The 20,319-nt window shown below is 38.1% G+C and overlaps 1 protein-coding gene across 1 annotated transcript in view; it reads right to left on the bottom strand.

Annotated features, from left to right (window-relative positions):
• NEB (nebulin) overlaps positions 1 to 12,494 on the bottom strand; it is a 207,492-nt gene extending 194,998 nt beyond the window's left edge. The window contains exons 1-8 of the mRNA XM_063318368.1: positions 12,400 to 12,494; positions 11,184 to 11,247; positions 6,289 to 6,327; positions 4,165 to 4,250; positions 3,873 to 4,020; positions 2,449 to 2,556; positions 1,839 to 1,943; positions 30 to 134 (exon numbers count right to left, since the gene is read on the bottom strand). Coding sequence (XP_063174438.1) covers positions 30 to 134; positions 1,839 to 1,943; positions 2,449 to 2,556; positions 3,873 to 4,020; positions 4,165 to 4,250; positions 6,289 to 6,327; positions 11,184 to 11,219 — 627 coding nt within the window. The 5' untranslated portion in view covers positions 11,220 to 11,247; positions 12,400 to 12,494. The remainder of the gene's footprint in view (positions 1 to 29; positions 135 to 1,838; positions 1,944 to 2,448; positions 2,557 to 3,872; positions 4,021 to 4,164; positions 4,251 to 6,288; positions 6,328 to 11,183; positions 11,248 to 12,399) is intronic.
• Between the last annotated feature and the right edge of the window lie 7,825 nt (positions 12,495 to 20,319).

Genomic DNA, 20,319 nt, shown 5'->3' with positions numbered 1-20,319 from the left:
CAGATCCTTCTAACCAGGAGCAGACCTACCCTGCTGAATAAGGCTGTATTTTTTATGGCATGAACAAGCTCAGGGGCATCAGGAGGAAGCAGGTACTTTTCCTTGTTTTCTTCCCAGTTCTGTTTGTATAAAACCTATAATGACATACAAACACCACATTGGTTATGGGAACCGTAAAGAAGCACCTCTCTTCAGTCTAATTCTCCATAAAGCTTAGGCTTAGCTAGTCCAACAATAATCAAATCCACTTGCCAGGATGGTTGCCAATCCCTTTCCTTCCTATACTGCTTCTGGAGACCTCAAAGTTCTTTGAAGTCTTTTATACATAATTACATTTCCTCGATTCTTCAAAAATGTTATTTAAACCCACTTAACAAAATCAAACTTCTACTATTTTAACCATACTGTAAAGCTGTTTTGTGAAGGCTTGTAGCCTCAAAAGGCAATTTATTGGGGTGAATGTATTCATTCATCTAACTGAATAAACGAGAAACTGCTAGAAAGACATTCTGTCAATCTTCCTTCCAAATCTTCTTTCCCTGGTCTCCTGCAATAAACAGGTGGGTCATGTCTCCGTGTCCAATCTGGTGGCCTGGGTTGCTGATTGTGTCTTTGCTTCAGTTTGTAGGACAGTGGGAGAATGGTCTGGTAGAAGACTGTCACAACAGGTGGTTTCGCAGTTTAGTGCTAATCCAGAAGGACAAGAAGCAACCATGCCGAGACAGTGTAACATTTCAGGACAATTCCTTGTACGGAATGTGCTATTTATGCTGTTTAGAATAGGGAGCATCAGCACAGTCATTGTCATAGTCTATATGTGGCTTGGAAGTGTCAAGCATATCAATTCCTTCAGCTCCAGCTATAAGCTGCATTGCAGTAAAATTAAAAGTCCAAAGTTTCAGAGAGAAACAGAAACACCGGTAACTCATCTTTCTCCTCTGAAACTGCTTGGTAACTGATTAAGGGAGAGTTTGCACATAATTCATCGTCTGGGAAATTTATAACATTTCATGAACATTTCTCGGGGAGTGGGGAGAATAAGGAACCCTTCAAGTGAAATATGCAATGTGACTTAGATTTCATTGCCTGAGAATTTGAACATTTGAATGTGATGCTGTCAGTGGCTCCAAACAACGCAGCTTTGCTTCACCCAGTATCTTTTGGGTGCACTGGATTTCAGTTTCTGCCCCTCCTGATTTAATGGCCATAATGACTGCAAATCATGGGAACTGTAATCCAATGTCCCTGGAGAGCCCCAGTGTGAGAAAAGCTGGTGTACATTGGCTATTATTTTTTTATACATTACTATTTAATCACACATTGCTATGATGTATTTCTATAGGCATATGGAAGGAAAAGATATGAAAAGGCATTCCACCCATCAAGGAAGTAGTCAAAAAGTGAATACAGGTAGTCCTCGTTTAGCTACCGTAACTGGGACCAGCAACTTGGTTGTTAAGTGAAACAGTCACTAAGTGAAACTGCAACTGTGCTTCCAATCTTACTTCAGCTTTCCTTTGCTTTACAGACCTGCGAAGGTCATAAATGCGAGGATAGGTTGTAAAGTTATTTTTTCATCACCATCATAACTGCAAACGGTTGCTAAAAGAGGCAGTCGCTAAACGAGGAATACCTGTATAACTGACCAGATGTGCATCCAGTTCTTTAACTTTGGAAACTTGGATGACAAGTGATAAAACTCATATATTGTTGGTATACAATAATGAATTTCTATCATAATTTATCCAAAATTAAAGTAAACCATTTGAGCTGTATAAGCATCATCTAGGTATTGACAGATCTCATTAACATCTACATCACTCCACAGGATCACTTACCTTGCTGACTTGCTGAGAAACTTTCTTTGCATGTTCAATGTCTCTTGCTTTTTCATCAATGTGGCAATCCGTTCTAGCTGTATCGCCAGCCATGCGATATTTAACCTAGAGAAAATGCATATGTGCTATGGTATAGAAAACTATAGAAAATCATTGTTTTGAAAACAGAAAAGTTAATGGAGCCAAGACAAACTGATATCATTAGGTTAATATTTAATTAATGTAATTACTGCAAATGTATTTAATATAAATTTAAAATGAAACCAGTGCTAGCTTTGAGAGAGACCCGTAGGGGCCACATCCAAGGCTCTGGAGACAACTGGCAGAGCAACCCTACACTGAGAGAACCCACCCATAAGGCGAGCAGTTTCCATGCCTGCAGAATTTTTCAGGTAGTCAAGAACTGTAACTTTAACCCACAAGTATCTCCTATGACTCCTCAAATTTCTAGCTTGAAGCTGAGTCTGCAGTTTCCTTTGCCAAGGATCTAGCAATATATATCCTAAAGATCCAGACCAGCTTACTGTAATATTATGCGTGTGCTTCTTGCTGTCCTGAGTAGAATTAAAATAGTATCATCTAGCCATGGTTTCTTCTTCCTCATCCTTACCTCACTGAGCTGGTCTTGGACTTTCTTGATTCTTCGAAGTTCAGGAGTATCTGCTGTTATTGCACATGGTTTTCCTTTTTCTTTCTCAAACTTTTCCTTGTACTTTTTCTGGGAGCAGGAAAGACAGCAAAATAGATCTACATTTTTTCATCTACTACATGTCAAAGTGTTATGGCTAAGAATAAATCTTCTGGAAACCCTCGTGGAAATGCCTTGCATTTAAAGCTTTTACGTATTTGTATATTTCTGTAGGTTGATGCATCAGAACTAGACAATCTGGTATTCTTCCGATGTTTTGATTTCAGATCCCAGACTTCTTTACAATTCACCAAAAGAGGCCTGACTAATAGGAATTAGAGTCCATAAGATCTGGGGACATCAAGTTGCCTATCCTTGGTGTGTGAGTAGAGGTGTGTGTATGTGCATGTATACACATATATACATATTCATACAGAGTTGAATGAAAGTTCAATTTATATATACATTGCATTAGCCTAGAATTTTCTGATTTATAGACAATTTATTCTCCAAGCTTATGGACCTATAGATCAGCTTTCTTCAGTCTAGCTCCCTCTGGGTGTACTGAGATTTCATTCGCAGAATTTCTAGCCAGCCAAGCACATGTGAAGGGTGCCAAGGTGGAGACTTCTGAGACTGGTTTATACACAGACAGACAGACAGACAGACAGACAGACATAAAAATATATCACCCAGATCCTATGCAGAAGCCAACATTTTAAACTGAAAATTTAACAACTCTGAGTGCGTGGTGAAAGAAAACAACCGAGTGAGTTCAAAAGTAGGCTTTTCCTAAACTAAGGCTCTTCTAGACAGAATGCCGCTACACAACAGGTACGCATATTAAGAAATATTAATACATTTAAAACTGTAAGAGGGAATATAGAATTCTTGCCCAGCCTTATGCTCTAAGTCGGTGTTTCTCAACTTCAGCAGCTCTAACCTGTGTGGACCAACTCTCAGAATTCTGGGTATTGAATTCCACACAGCTTAAATTTGCTGAGGTTGAGAAACACCGCTCTAAGTAGAAAACACACAGAGAGAGAGAGAGTTTAAAGACATGTAGATAAAGTTAGGTTACTTCATTCAGCCAAAGAAGATTATGGTCTGAATAAGGAAAGACTATAAACTAGAACTTTTTCAAAATATTATTCTGAATATTATTCTGGGATGTCCCTAAGCTTTGATACTTTCTAGTGGGCATGCTCTGGAGAGCAGCACTCCCTGCTCCCCTCTATGCTACATTAATTGATAGCTGTTATCAATTGATGATACATTGAAAAAGGGATATATACATATGTATAAAATAAATATGTTTTCCCAGGGATTTTTTAAAACTTAGCTAAAACTCATTCAAATAGGATTAAATTGCTTTGAATTTGAGAAAATACAAATTCTTGACTTACATCACTGAAGAGCTTTTGCATTTTTGAACTGTGATCCAAGTAAGGTGTCCGAAATTTAGATGTGTCCACTTTTTTCCGTACAACTTTTTTTCTGACAGGATGGGAGGCCTTGTGAGGGATGTCTTTGGTTTCCGGAGGTTGTGCTGTACTATCCAAAGTACGTGTTGTTGTTGTTTCAAAAGTATGTGTTCTCGTTTCCGAAGGATGCCCGGTTGTTTCGAAAGTATGTATTCTTGTTTCCGAAGGGTGCCCGGTTGTTTCGAAAGTATGTATTCTTGTTTCCGAAGGATGCCTGGTTGTTCCTGAAGTATGTGTTGTTGTTACTGTATACGGTGTGGAGCCAGTTCTGTATGTTGTTTCAGTGATCTCAGTAATCATCTAGGAATGGGGAAAGGTGTTTCAAATTTAATTCTCACCTTGGCAGTGGTTTTAGAACCTTCTGAGTCTCCATTTTGGGAGTTACAATTGTCTATACTCCTGATAATCCTTTGAAAATCAGAGCAACCAAAATACAGAGAACTTTGTTCAGAACCAATCTTTGAAAACTTTTAAAGGACTTTCAAAGTTAGTAATCTACACCTCACATCAGTAGATTATAGGGATAACTTATTTGCATAGCTTCTTCACGATATATCATTTCATATGGCTGTGCAATGTATGAAATTATACATTGAACTGAGCTGTCACCTATCCCCAGGATGAACAGTGATGGGCAGAAAATCCTGAAAATTAGACCTCTGGGCAGGGAAGAATGGAATAGATGTTAAGAATATGCAAAGAACAGTTCATACAGTTAGTTTGATCTGTATGAATACTACCTGAGAATATTTGTTTTCTACATAAAGGAATTGGTTTATTCACCAAGGTGGTTTGGATTTCACAAGGATTTCCCTCACCATCATTCTTACTTGCATCAGTTGGAATTTTGAGAACAGATATAGAATGGACAAAGGCTGGAAGACTCTTCCTTTGCCTTAACCTTATTGATGTTAGTGAAATTGTTCCAAAATGTATGATTAATCTATACGAATAATAAGTCTCTCTGTTCTTATATTTTCTGGATGTGTGCTCAAAGGTTATCTTATGAACTAATCCCCCCAAAATGAAGTACACACAATAAACAACAAAAACTCAGGATGATATATAATTATCCCTCCCCATTGACACAAAAGCTATCTAATGAAGGAACAACTTTGCCCCTTCTGCCCTGCACCACCCCTGTAACCTGTAGATCTGTTCTACAAGATTCTAGGATCCTCCCCAGCAATTCTGAGGCGTTATACTATATAAACATAGTATTAGTTTTTAAAAAATGTTTTATAAATTCTGTTTTACTTACACATCCAAAAATTTGAGATTGAAAAGCCTTAAAATGGATAACATATTTAAGATGGCTACAGGTGTTTCAAAGATGAACAATATGTGAATATGTTATGCCACTTGAACAAGAAACAAAAACAAGAAATAACATTGGACATACCAAAAGTGAATTACATCAGACAAATGAATGGAGACATGCTAATAAAAGCTTGCAGAAGGAAATATTCTGTGTTTGTGTGTGTGTATTTTTTCTTCTGAGCAGAGTTTTCAAATACCACTTTCATTTAGCAACCTCTAAGAACTACTGTTCCTTCCTTTGTTTTCTGGTAGGTGCCCAAGATATCAAGAGCAGAGGTATATACATATACATTTTGATGCCTATCATACCATTCAAGCCAATCAAAAATTAGTCATCAATTTCACTAGGATGCAGATACCGCCATCCATCTGCATCCTCAAAAAGAAAACAAAGAATTTTTAAAACATTTCAACTAGTACAAAGCATTGAGCATATGGACAAGGAAAAGAGTTCAGTGTGATTAAAGCCTGCTGCAAATTAATGCAAATAAAGTTAGGAGTGAGGAATAATATATTAACTAAAACAAGCCTCCAGCTCTTGCTGGAGGAAAGAAATCTGGATTTTCATCTATTTCTCCTTTCTCCTACATCTTCCTAAAAAACAAAGAATGCGGGAAGCATGCAGGCCAAAAGCTACTTAGCCTTGTTATCTCCAGACTATGTCTTTTCTCTGCTGGGGATCAGTCTGTTCCACCAATGAAAGAAATGACTCCATTGGTGCAGGTGTGGGTGCAGGTGTTATCATCTACTATGCCCCGCAACCTCAAAATTTGTAAGCGTGGCTCCTCACCATCAAAAAGTTGCCCACCATTGCATTAGCAAAAGAAACTAAAAACAAGATCATCATTCTGTTTCATGAAGTGCTGCTGGTTGACTTTGCTCTTCCCAGAGGTTATTATTAGATTATTCAACCACATAGAAAAATCTATTAAATTATTTTATATTATGCACACACAAAATACTGAAAAAGCATTCAATTCCACAAAATCAGAGGTTTGCACATAAAACAGGCTTTTACCTCGCCTGGTTCACCCTCCTCATCCTCTTCTATGTAGTACTACAAACAAAGAAGAAACCTCATTATTTTTCACAAGGTCATTCACAAAAACACATCTGTTTCCTTGAGGTAAAGAATAAAATCTCAGTCTGAAAAAAGATGTGATTGGTAAGGATTTTCCATGACACCACTGGAAAATACTCAAAGATTTAGCTGCTGGTATGATCCACAGGCATTTGTTCCATAAACATCGGCACATTTGTGGCTGCCAATCGCTCACCAGACTTAACTCTGGTAAAAGGGTGATTTTCCTTTATCTTAGAGCTTAGCTTTTGAAAGTTGTATTAGATCCAATTCAAGAATTCCAAGACTTCGCATCTCCTGCTTGCACTCATGGAATTTTGGACACCCATTGGCTTGTTCATACAATAATCTTTTAAAAGAGTCAGTGGTGAGTGAACAGGATAGGTGAGAAGTTCACCAGTTCATTAGCCATGGTCTGAAAGCATGGTCAAACACCATTGCCCTTTCACTGTAGGTACCATTTCAGGTACTAGGGAAGGGGAGATCATCCAAAAGACTATTCAGACATCAATGCAGAAAGCACCTAAACCAAACTGATACTGTATACCTGAAACACTCAGTGACTATCTTGCATTTAATTGTTTTCTTGTGAAAGTCACATTGTAAGAGAAATAAGCAACTCTTCAATTTAACAGGAAAAATATTTTATTTATTTGTGATTTTTTTTTAAATGAGATATCGAATGTCCTAGGAACATTTGTCACAGACTATTCATTTAAGTTAGATTTGCCACCTGGACAGCTCTTGTAAAAGGAAGACTTTAATAAAATGGCAAGTTATGTGTCAGAACATGACCATATTTTATTGGAATGACCGTTATGCATTAAAAATTTTATTTAATGTATTTTTAATTAGGGTTGTGCAAAGCTGCAGTGGGATGATTCAAGTTGATGATTCAAATTTTGTTTCAAATGTTTCAAGCCAGAACTGAAACATAGCCAAATCTTACAGAATTTGCCTTGGATCTCTCAAAATTGTTTATGCTTCAGGGTATATTACCATATTTAACTTCAAGTAAGATGACACTGAATTTAAGAAGAAACCATGCCTGAACAAGCATTATTAGACAAAAAAATCTTATCTGCCTCCACTGCTAGATTCTCAGCAATCTAAAACAATCCTCCATTTGAAGGAAAAAACCTCTGATAATCCAGCACAATAAGTGTGGCCCACCAAATGGAATACAAGGTATCATCCACCTGTATCCTATCTCCTATAGGCCACAAGGACTTGTAAACTTTCTTGATTTTTCTGTCTGACTGCTATGGATGACAGGCAAGCTGATTTTATTTTGTGTTAACACAACTGACATAATTATACCGTACATATCTGTAGGTCTCAGACTTTGGATACTAACTCACATTTAATACATTATATAATACAAGTGTTGGCTTTTTCCTCTAGGTTATTTTCATGTTTTGAATTGGGTCTTGTTACTACTGAGAGAGAGAGAGCGAGGTTGCCATTGTATCAGGGCTGAATTACTGCTTCTCAGCCTCTTGACTAAGATAACGTGTAATATCATGGCTGAACCCAAATTCCATAATAATTTTCAATGCATATAGAACAAATCCAGATTCCAGAAAAGTACAAACAATATTCATGCCCCTTGGTCTTCCAAAGAAAGCAGTACAGAGGTATAAAAACCAAAGAAATCCAGATATGGAAGAAGATTGTAAAGTGGGAATGATGACTGAGGTGTTTCAGAAGATTTTAAAAGTCCAGTCGATCAGCTCCAAATCAATATGCTGAACTGAACAGGATCACAGGAAAAAAAAATGACATTATTGTCCTTTAAGGTTCATAATAAAATGAACAGTATCTGAAGTATTCTCTTGTTCATGAAGGGGCCAAGAAGGAAACCAGCTGCATCTTGTTTAAGTGAATTTTATACTCTCTTTTTGCAAGATCATAAATATTGTCAAGAAACTTGTTAACTTCACCAAATTTAATCAGATGTTCCAGGCAAATCTAATAGAAATTAATGTACTAAGACCGACTATGTCAATATACAATGTTTCTGAAGATCAGCTAACCTAAAACATGGGACAAATCATCTTGCATCCATTGTATGTTACACCAGTACAAACTCTTGAGGAAAGCTCTCTTGTCAGCATTCTTGTAATGTTTATAGTATTAGTGAAATATATTAGACTAATTTCATAGGTGGACTTCCTTAAATATCATCCAAGGTAAATAAAGAAGAAGAAGCAGAAATGTTGAAATGGCATGTTTTTATCTGTGATAACAGGACTGAGCTTGCGTCATTATTAGAAGTGTCCCTGATTCAAAAGTCTGTCATAGTTCCATCCACTTTGGACAAGCGACAGGGATTTTCATTGTTTAAATTTGCTTTAATGTTAAAGATAGTTCCAAATTATTTTCCAAATCCCCCTTGCACAGAGTTTCACTGCTACCTGTAGCAACCACTAATCTTACCCTAATTTTGTCCAGCATCAAATCAATGCTTAAATAAACAATATCTCCAAAGTACATTTTACTTAAATAGCATTGATTATCATAAGAGCAAGCTAAATTCACCAAGAATTATTTAATAGGTTTGATTAGAATTATTCCTGCTGTTCACTGAAACGTCTTGGAAAATGGAGGCATAGAAGATGCTAATGCAGTCCATGTAGGACCCAGTATGATTTATTTCCGTGTCTTCCTTTTACCGTTTGACTTTATCATACCCATTTTATTGATAGGGAAATAGCCTAGATTCCATCAATAAATTCTACTAGATTCCACATATTCTTGGTATTACAAAATGTATCATGCTCATTTTAATAGGATCCACAGCAGTGACATAAATTCTCAGACTTAGTGCACCATTAATGTTCCTCTCCATTTCCATGGATCACATTAACAGGAAGCCTCAGAGGAGATTGGCACACTACAACAGAGCCAGTTTCACTGCCACTCTCTGCAGCTGATCTATGCTTCCACAGAGAACTTTGTCAAGGTACTGTTATGTTTCAAGCTTTATATACAATTGACTCTTTTGATGAGAAGAATATCAGGAAAAGAATGCTCCTCCTGCTTTTTTCTTCACTATCTACCACTGGGACTGATGCTTCTACAACTAACAGCATGCATATGCCCGCTAAAGCACTACCACGAGCATAAAAGAAATGTAAGAAGACTTTGGTGAGGAGATGGAAGAGAATATGTGCATTCATTTGCTTATAGGAATGCATTGCTACTTCTGTTTATAAATAAGAATGTATATTTATGTCTGATTGTATACATACAAAATGTATGTACGTCTGTGTGTCTCTGTGTGTGTGTGTGTGTGTGTGTGAGAGAGAGAGAGAGAGAGGTATGGAGAGAAAGAATATTCATCACAGCATGGAAGCAACATGGGAGCACCATTTTTTCTCCATGTGGCCTACTGACCAACTTAAAATTGGCAATGTGGCCATCATACCAAGCAAAAACAGAGCCTACTTCTCTCTTACAGTATTCTATACCAAACAATCCAGGCCAATGTCCAAAATGAAAAGCCGAAGCTATTTTTAAGAGTACTCTACTGCATGCCCTTTAAAACATAAATTTGTTGTCCTTATAAATGAATATTTCTTTTGCTCTCCAATGCTTTGCATGTGTTCCTGGTTCATACAGAATTAAAGCATGAGAGCAAAAGATCAGTGGAAGGCAATCAGGAAGATGAGAGCTATTTGCAATGTTTCTTGAAAAAAATAACTTGTTTAAAACTAAGATAAGAAGTGTTGCCTTTTTTACACCTGATACAAATACCCCAAGAAAGAGAGGGGGGAAGGACACACTTCTGGAGAGACAATGCAACAATGTGAAACTGAAATGATACTATGAAAGATAAAACTATTATTAGTCTACTAAGAGACAGACAATGATAAGACAATGTGCATGGATACCAGACATACATGAGATAGTAGGAAGAAGAAGAGGAAGAAGAGGAAGAAGGCTTTTGCAATAAAAGAAAAGTTAAAAACATTTCCTTGATTGTGATGATGCTGGTCATCAGAGATATTGAAGAGATTTACTCTAGTAGAACTTAATGTTATCATTCAAGAGTGGGAAACCCTTGTGCAACACATCCAGTCCTGTAATCAATGTGCACATGGAATTACAACCCAAGATTTTCTCCTGATAGCACGCAGAACCAGACTGCAGAACCAGCATGGTGGAAGGGAGCCTGGCAAGGAAACATACCCACATTATCAGCAGTAGCTGTGCCTTAAATGCCAATGAAGTCAGAGCTTAATTCAGGACTGTTTACCCTGACTAATAAGGGCCTTCCAGAATTTCTGACAGGAATTTTGTTCAGCCTGCCTGGACATCAGGGCTGGTATCTTTGCACATAAACCATGTATTATCCTACTGAGCTATGAACTTTTCTTCAATGATCTTAACTGTGGAAACTCATTCATTATGATGGATTTCCCTAAGGGTCCTATGTAGGGCAGGAAGCTGTTACCAGAAGAATTCCGCCCATTTTAAGTGACCATATGAATACTGACATTATTAGCATCAATTACACTATATTGTTCTATTTTTAAAAAATAAAGACTAAAGCTGAAGGAAGATGAGGAAAAGAAGAAGGGCATCACCAACTATTACTGTCATCATGCACTCCTAGGTCTTCTCTGGGAGTACCTAACAGCTGCTGGAGGCCATCTAGACTATATCAATTTCTATAACTGCTCAGATCACGAGCTCTGAATTTGGAGACACACTCACTTCTGAAGCAGCCATCTCAAGTTCCTGACCTGCCATTATTTGCTGTTTCTTTGAAATAATAGACTCATCCACATATCTCAAGGCAGTGAATCAAACATTTTAAGTCTTACCTCCACAACCTCTTCATAATCATCTTCATCTGCCATCTTTGCGGAAAGCCTGTCCACCTACTCACTGGTCACAAAGCAAGTCACACAAATAAATAAATAAATAAATATCAGCACAATGAACTCAATATTGCTCACTTACCAAAGCTAGTATCTGTATGCATCATTAAAATATTATAAGAATGCTTTTATACGGAATGAACTATATGTAGTTTATTCAACAATGTAGATGCCAAATATAAAAAATACTAAACAAACTTATCAAAAATTACATCATTCTAAAATATACTGTATATAAAGGAATAACATTTATTTTAATAGCATCAGATTGCCATTAGCCCTTCATTTAGATAATTTGTATTTTACTGCAATATCTCATACATAGGGTAGAAAACCAGTTTTGGATTGTTGAGACATGGGCCTCCTTCCATACTTTAGCCAGTAACATTTTCTGCAATAAAACTGCACTGCTATTTTCCTTTATGAGCCTAAATATAGCAATTCTGCTTAGTAGAATTGCTTAGGATGCAGGCAAGGAACAATTATCATATCTATCTATTCTCTTGTGTGATGTAGTTGTAATAACAAAATAGATAATATCACAGAGTCTATTCTGTGCACAAAGACTCAACAGAGTAGATTAAATAGAATACATTACATAACAATCCTGAGGCATGGATCTTGTGTATTATGCACTGAGAATTTATGCAAAAACATCTAAAAGGAGATGAATAATTGACAATTCTCAGCTGGCAATGACTCATGGCACCAACCAGAACATTAGATGTTCCATTAATATTTCTTGAAATTAACTTACAGTTTTGATTGTGAGCTGCAACTAGAAGGTCTGGAATATGCTTACCAGCAGCTAGCAAATAATGCTTAGGATAAGGAATGCCAATCATTGTACCAACATGGTACCACAGAACAATAGCATTGCAATAAGGTATGCTGGCTATGGCAGAGGCAAAACAATGGAGAATTCTCTATTTCAATCATGTTACACAAGCTCCAAAAAAGCAGCTTGCTTTGTCTCCTCCACAAAAGCTTTCCTAACCTAGAAATTTAGTTTGTTTTTTCCCATTTTTCAGATTCTGCCATAAGCCTACCTACAGAAACATATGAGTCAGCTTAATCAAACGTTCCTCTGAGTAAACTAATAACTTTGGGGTCTTAAACAACAACAAACATTAAATCATACAAATACTGTTCAAATGACCTTAACTTAATGAAGTTAATTTCTCTCGCCCCACCATTGATCTCTGTGGATGCTCCCTTGGTTTGCTTCTGTGGTGCTTGACGTAGTTCTCTGACTTCAGTCCTAGAAAATATCAAGACCCTTGTCATTTAGACAGCAGAGAGGAAATGAATGAATTAATGCGCTGGAATGAATTAATGCCTCAGAACGAGCCTGCTGTGGGAAATTGCAGGTCCCTCTTTTCTAGTGCAGGAAAGGAGATGAAGGCTTGGAACAGCTGCTTCCTAGTACAAAGATATTTGCCCTGTAAGCTAATACCCTAGAGAGATTGGCTGGTTTTGTCTAGTTAGCTGAACTGCCATTCCTTCTGAGGCAAGTGGCACTCCAGTGCTGTGGGTTAAATATAGGCCCTTCAAATGCTGCCTCTTCCTAGTGCCAATTCTGTTCAATCAAGGTAATATCAAATCAAATCACAAAATGTTTGTTTTACCAACAGAATTTGACAAGTTCTAAAGGAGAGAAGAAACTCAAGAGCTGCTTAGCCAAAGGAGCCACTGATCTCCATGTGCACAAAGTTTTGCAAGCGACAAAGTCAACCTCTCAGCTGCCTGTAAAACCTCACCAAACTCAGAACTGATCTCTCCCCAGACAGGATTACTTTGATGCTGGGAAAAAAAAGTTTGTTAAAATTTGTAAAATTGTAAAAATCCCACAGGCCATGCCGCGAGGCCTGCAAAGAAACCAAACAATAATTTGGCAAATATGAATTTGGTAGAAAGCAAACCCCCAAATGTCTTTCTTTTCAATAAGAAAAAGGAGCAAGCTTACCAGTTATATTTAAATAAATTTCCTTAGGAGCAAAGCCTCTCTGACTGTCCTCCCTCCTGAGAAACGCTGGGCAAAAGCAATGTTAGTCTGAGGCATCAGCTCCTAAATCATCATGTGGTTGGGGCTAGCCAATCAGATTAGGCGTGCTCAAGTTTCAGATACTAAATATACCTAGTGACCCCCTGGAGGACCACCTGTTCGGTAAACCCTCAAAGCAAAGTAAAGTAGCACATACGAATCATTGGTTTGTTTTTTAGTCTCAATCAAAACATAGCAAGAGCATCAGTTCCTATAAATTATGATTACTTGTGAAATACAAAGCACTATTATGGGTTGTTAATTACAGAGAAGTTCAAGATCAGAGACCGATGGAGGAATTTTTCTTCCCCTCCTCCCCAAGCCGGGGAGAACTACAGATTCTGAACTTGAGATGATTTACCATAACCTTTCATCAAAGGCAGGGAGGACAAATGTTTCGCTAATCAGAAGTGAGCGATTGGTGCATTTTCTCCATCCAACCATTCCAATTGTGCTGGATCGCAGTCTTTTGGGGTAGGGAAGTAGGTTATAGATGCAAAGTGGAAGACAGTGATTGCTGTATGTTATGGCATTCGGAAAAGATTGACAAACTGATGTCAAGAATGGTTGGCGGGGCCTAGAAGATGTGCCTTTTCTAATGGGGCACCCACCTTATGGAAACTTCTCCCTCCGGAGATCAGGATGGCCCCGACCTTGCTGGCTTTTCGTAAGGCCCTAAAGACCTGATTCTGTGCCCGAGCCTGGGGTCCCGAGTGTGTGCAGGAACCCACTTCTTGGTTGTGTTAGTGATTGGGTTGTTGTTGTTTCTCCGCTCTCTGAATTTTAATTTTTATAATGTTTGTTATTGTTTTTATTCTATTTTAATTTTGTTCACTGCCAAAGTCAGTAGTCTGAGATGGGCAGCTACATTAAATAAATAAATAAATAGATAGATAAATATAATAATTCCATCCATTGACTTTGTGGGTCTCTGTTCCCTTGATCTCCTAATATAAATCATTCCAAAAAAGGGGAGTATAATAATTTATATAATATCATCATCATCATCATCTTCACACCTCCTGCAACCAATGGCCTTGACCACACAAATGCTGCTTATTCTTGTTCTAAGACATTCCTGCTTTATACTGGTTGATTTGGCTAATTTTCTTCTCAGTTGAACAAAAGATTGTCTGTGTTTTCATGTCATACATAGGCCTGCACCTTCTTCCTAGAATACTACCTAATACAATGGTTAAAGGTTGAAGTACAAAGCCAGATATACTGACTGGGCTTACATATGTTGCTAAGCTATGGCTTGCCAAAACCAAATAACATTATTATGGCTTAGTGTGAAGCATGAATTCCCATGAAATTCCAAGGTGATCTCCATTCCCTTCACTTTCAATCCAGCAATAGGCTACTTCATTGCATATTGATTTTATCTTGCACAGAATACAGCAGCTGAGTGCCACAATATATTCATACTGTAAGCTAGTGTTCAAATTTTTCTAATCTCTTCTTTGTTTATTTTAAATTATGCCTGCTAGTTAATGACTACATGAACTCCTACTTGACCTCAGTTTTAAAAACAGTGTCTTATGTATAGTCTTGAGACTTAGGATTGATTACAAAGATGAGACATCCCTTTGAATGACACCACAGTACTTTTATGATACTTCAGGACAGATGCAGAACGATCCCCCCCATAGTTCAACATGATGCATAAGCGTGTGGGAATGGTGACTTCATCAATGATTTTGAAATGATGAATTCAGTTTCCAAATTTAAGATGTGGGTGGGAACATTCTCTATTACTCAAAATGTTTGGTACCATCAGTCCATCAGAAGACCTATCAATAATTTGAAAGCCATGAATAATTCTACTTTATTTATTTATTTATTTATACAGATTTATAAAACACTGGCTCTAGATGCTTCTACTACTGAATTCAGTTCTGCCCTTTATGGATCTGTTACGGTATTCTGTATATATTTCCATCTATAGCTCCTTCTCCAACTAAAGAATTCTATTAAAAAGCATAAGCTTTCAATGAAGCTGATAAAGCAAGCTTTGGCACACTAAACCTTAAGCTTTTTAATAAAATTTATATCCATTCAAGAGTTCTTAAAACACCCAAATAGGAAATTGTGGTCTTTCAACAAAATAAGTAATACATCACTAGGATCAGCTTTTATATTGGCCAGGAAAGTGGCTAATCTCATGCCAACTTTGAAAGAGGGCTCTGGGGAGCCGGGCCGCAACTAGGGTCTATGTCACCCGGGGCAAACATGGATTCCGCACCCATTTTGGTGACCCCCCCGCGCTCATTTTGGTGCCCCCCCCAGTGCTCATTTTGGCACCCCGCCAGCATGGCGCCCAGGGCACATGCCCCTGTTGCGGCCCCCTAGTTGCGGCCCTGCTGGGGAGATCCAAGAAACTGATTTGGATCCAATAACACCTTTGGACCATCCCCCCACTATTTATGTGTTTATTTTATTACCTTTGTATACCACCCAACTCCCAATAACTCTGGGTGGCCCACAAAAAAACATGAAAAATTATAAAACAATAAATGGCCTAGAACATTAGGTTTTGTATGTGTTTTTTCCTCTGAATATGTGCTGCTTCAGGACAAAAGCTTGATAAAATATTAAATATCAAAAACGCTATTGCCTTCATGTTCTCCTTGTAGGCTTTCTTTGGACATTGTATGGAAATAAAAGGCACACTAAGACCTTCATTCTCATTCACTCATTCCTTTTTCAAGTATTAATATCAAAAGGAGTGCATGGCTGATGATGGATTAATATCCTTTTCCCTGATATTTCTTTAGCATATTCAGTTAAGATAATTTTAACTGCAAAACAGCCTCATTAAGGGGACACCAAAGCATAAATAGGAAGCCCTTGTCCCAGTATAACTAAATCACCCCCACTCACCTGTAGAATACATGTGTCACATAAGGGGATGAACCCCATGAATACCCAAGGTGTCACATAAGGGGATGAACCCCATTAGTCTTCCCCTCCTCTGCTCCTTCAAGCACTAGCTCTTAATTTTTAGAATTCACTTTCCCAGCTGCTGGTGTGAGCTGAAAGATACATTACTCAGATGCATCATACATTTCAGCCCATGGGACTCTCTTGGCTGAGTAAAGCCCTTGCAGTTTTGCTCAGTCATCCATTAAAGTTGACAACAAAAGGTAGGGCTTAATGTACAGAATATTGCATATATACTGTGTTTAGTTCAGGCACAATAAATTAAACATTCATTGTACCTTTTAGAAAACTCCAGCTTTCGTCCTGCCTTATCTTGGATTAGAAGCAAACTATTTGCATGCTGTGTTCAGGAGTCCTATCAGCAACATGTATATGTCAATACTGTAACACAGTAAATCAATAGGGAGTTTGCTCCTACTGATTTGATCTCCTTTTTCTGCTGGCTTTCCCAACCGTTGTTTTACTGTATATATAAAAATGTTGACTTCCTTTTATAGCTTTATTAATAAAGAGAGCCAGTGTGATGTAGCAGTTAAGAAGCTGGACTAGGCCTAGGGAGTCCCAGGTCCAAGTCCACTGTCAGCCACACCAGGTGACTTTGAGCCCTTCTCGTTCAGCCCAACCTACAAAAGAGAATGGTTGTTGTAGAGAAAACTTGAAGGGAGTGCTACATAAGCCAAAGAAAGACAGCATATGAATTGAACAACACCGTTCCCTCCAACAGATAAATAAATACCACTGTATGATTGTATTTTTTAGTCACCATCCCATAGGGCTACCATATCTGAGTTTCAAATATCTAAATGGCCACTAAATGGCAACCAAGAGAGGTAGAAAGTCTAAGTCTTTGTTGCCACCCAATCCCCATCTGTATTTTTGAGCTTAGATTTCATAGCCATGCTATCCTACCTTTTTGGTGTTTTCTTTCCCGGATTTCTGAAAGCTAACCTTCCCTGCTTTCAGATTCATAAAAGACCAGATTGGTAGTCCCAGTAAAATCAGAGATGTAGACAAAGTGCAGAGATGTTATGCTAACCAATAATTTTCTGAGAAGACTGCCCCTTCCTTCCAGTATGTTCAGCCAATGAACACTTATCAGGAACTACCGATAGGCCATAAATTTCTTGCAGGTGATCCCCGAGGTGGGTATGGTGGTGGTGGTGATGATCATGATCATGATCATGATTTAGATAGCTAAATTCTCTTGAGATCAAACCTAAGATATGGACATTATTGTTTGAAATCTCATGAGATATTGGTACCTTGCCCTATAGCCCAGAAAATCTAAGACAGGAAAACCAAAGTTTTGTAAGATTTGGTAATCTCATGCAATTTCAGCTATTTTTTCATTTAATTGCTTAACTGCTATTTAATTTAATGCCAACTGTCAGAGGGGATTCTCTCCTCTTTTTCTGAGCTACTGAACTGAGACAATTAATCAATTTCTTTCTATAATGTGGGTATATTTGTGGGTATAGGAGTTTCTCTACAGGTTTATCCTTTCTGTTTCCCCAACTTTTTCTTTTTTTCTTTGGCCTTGAGTTGTACTAGGAGCAATATTCCAAAAAGCAATAGGCAGGATCAGGACAAAAATGCATTTGATCTGATTTCATAAACATATATAGAGAATTACCATCTGATATGATTAATATGATTGAACCCCAATAGGTCTACCATGCATTCAATTTAACAAGGATTCTCTCAGTTTTGTACTTCAGCCTGGATGTCCTGACTAGTTGACAAAAATTCTTGGAGAGTAGAACTGTATAGACAGAGAAAAGGGAAGCATGGATTTAGGCATGTTACAATGCACTCCCTTTTGTATGTCTCTACTTTCCAGGACTTGGGGAGGGTGCGGGGGGAGGCTAAGTTCTGACCAAACTTGCCCCATGTTTTTCACATTATCAGTTACAATTTGGTAATACCTTCTAGAGACTCTGAGGGTGACAGTGAAGGCTTTCAAGGGTACACACAGTCCTGAGGCCTCAAGCAGCACACCTGTGCTGAAGTTTGTTTTTTATTTCTCCAAGAAATGCAAATGATTCATCTTTTGCTTCTAAGACAGCATGAAAGATGACTTCCTTTAAAATGCATTAAAAAGGGCTTTGCACCATTGTACATAACATTCCTTTTGCTGAAATATGGGTATGCATCTATTCATGCATGCCTGTGTGTTCACAGGGGAACACAGTAGAGGCCCGGAACAATTTAATAGGTCCCATCACAGCCTTGATTCTGCCTACTGTTGTTCTTATAATATAGAGTTTAAGATCATAAAACCTTGCAAAGATTGTACAGAGAGACTTATCCTTCCTTTAGCCTCATGCCTGAACAGTGATCCAAAATAAACTTGACAGTACAGATTTTGCATTTGACATCTGATCTCCATGAAGTGGTAAGAATCAGATTTGAAAGGAAAGAACTAGATCATCTGCCCTCCATTAAGAGACTAGTATACATCTTATGAGAGCCAGTTTGGTGTAGAGGTTACAGGCATCAGGTAGAAACTGGGAGACCAGGAGTTCTAGTCCCGCCTTAGGCACAAAGCCAGCAGGGTGACCTTAGGCCAGTTGCTCTCTCTCAGCCCTAGGAAGTAGGCAATGGCAAACCACTTCTGAAAATCTTGCCAAGAAAACTGCAGGGACTTATCCAGGCAGTCTCCAAGAATCAGACACAATTGAATGGATTAAAAAAAATCTTATAACGAAAATATCCTTCCAACAATGCTGATTGATTTGATGCTTAGTTTGTTCCTGATTCGTTTCTCTCAATATATCACCCTCCAGAAATATTGGAATTACAGTTCCCCAAAGAGCACCAGTAATGCCCACAAGGGAGGAAGCAGCAAATACGGAGAAACAGTAAGGTTTTCCTAAACATATACACACATATCCTTAAAGCAGGAGCAGGACCTTGAAAGTTTGAGCCAAAAACACGCCAGATGAAGTACTTCAGTGACATGGGTTTTGTTCTTCACTGGTTTCAGCTATCATTTTAGAAGGCATGTTTTATGTAAAGTTCCCATTTAGGAAGAATGTTTGAGCAAGGCCGTTAAAGGAGGTGCTTCATGGACCTCTTGGTGGGCCAGTATTTACAAATGAAAAAGTTATTTTCTTGGTAATATCCCTCCTCAGGTATATTACCACCAAGGCAAGAATTGAGCCCAGAAATGCTCTGAGAATAACTGCACAATCCAAGTGCCCCTTGGGAATCCTGTATTTGCAGGAATGTTAATCCCTAGGTCTGATCCAAGGTGTCTACCACAGGATCCTTATCAGGTGTATCTGAGGGAGAGCGTCAAAAAAGTCAAGATGGTGGCCATAACCATGCATTTGAAGCTGTGCCCTAAAATACCCAAAATTCACTAATTAAGAAAGTTGTATTCAGTGATTGCTAGGAAGGAAGGGGCAGGTGTTTAGTTCTCATTTAAATACAAATTCGTCTAATTTGGCATTTGGAACCAATCCAAAATTCACACATTACAAAAAAAATTGCAGTGAGGTTTGCCAACAAAAATGGATACTGGGCACTATACAAGCTCCATACAAAAATGCATATATGGGGAAAACAGACAAAATGAATTATATTAGGGAGAAACATTTGAAAAACGGTGTTTATTTTGTGCAAATAAAATTTGTATCTGGAAAAACATGCAACAGAAGCTCCTACAAGTTCTAGTTCAAATGTAAAAAAAATAAATAACACAGCTGGCTGGGGAATTCTGGGAGTTGAAGGCCGCACATCTTAAAGTTGCCAAGTTTGAAAAATGCTGATTTAACAGATTGGCAAAAGTGGGAAACTGACTGAAACCAACATTAACTTATTCACCCCTTTTTTCCGTAGCCTGCAAGGAAGCTTTGGGTTATCCACTGCTGACTGGAGTCTCCGCTGCTACTTTTTGGAGGCTGGTCCTTATTTACCTCCCCACAGAGGACACATTTGTACCTCAGGCCTCAGTTGGCTTCTTTGCAGCAGTTATTATGACTGCATCTAATAACTCTGGGAGCTAAACAGTAAGAACCAAATAAATCCTAACTAAATAAATTATTTATGCACAGTACAACAGACCTCCTGATTTATATCCAGCTTATC

This window comes from Candoia aspera, chromosome 1, assembly GCF_035149785.1.
Source record: "Candoia aspera isolate rCanAsp1 chromosome 1, rCanAsp1.hap2, whole genome shotgun sequence".
NCBI lineage: Eukaryota > Metazoa > Chordata > Lepidosauria > Squamata > Boidae > Candoia > Candoia aspera.
Note: the sequence above shows the minus strand (reverse complement) of the source record. Positions and strands in the feature narration are given on the sequence as shown.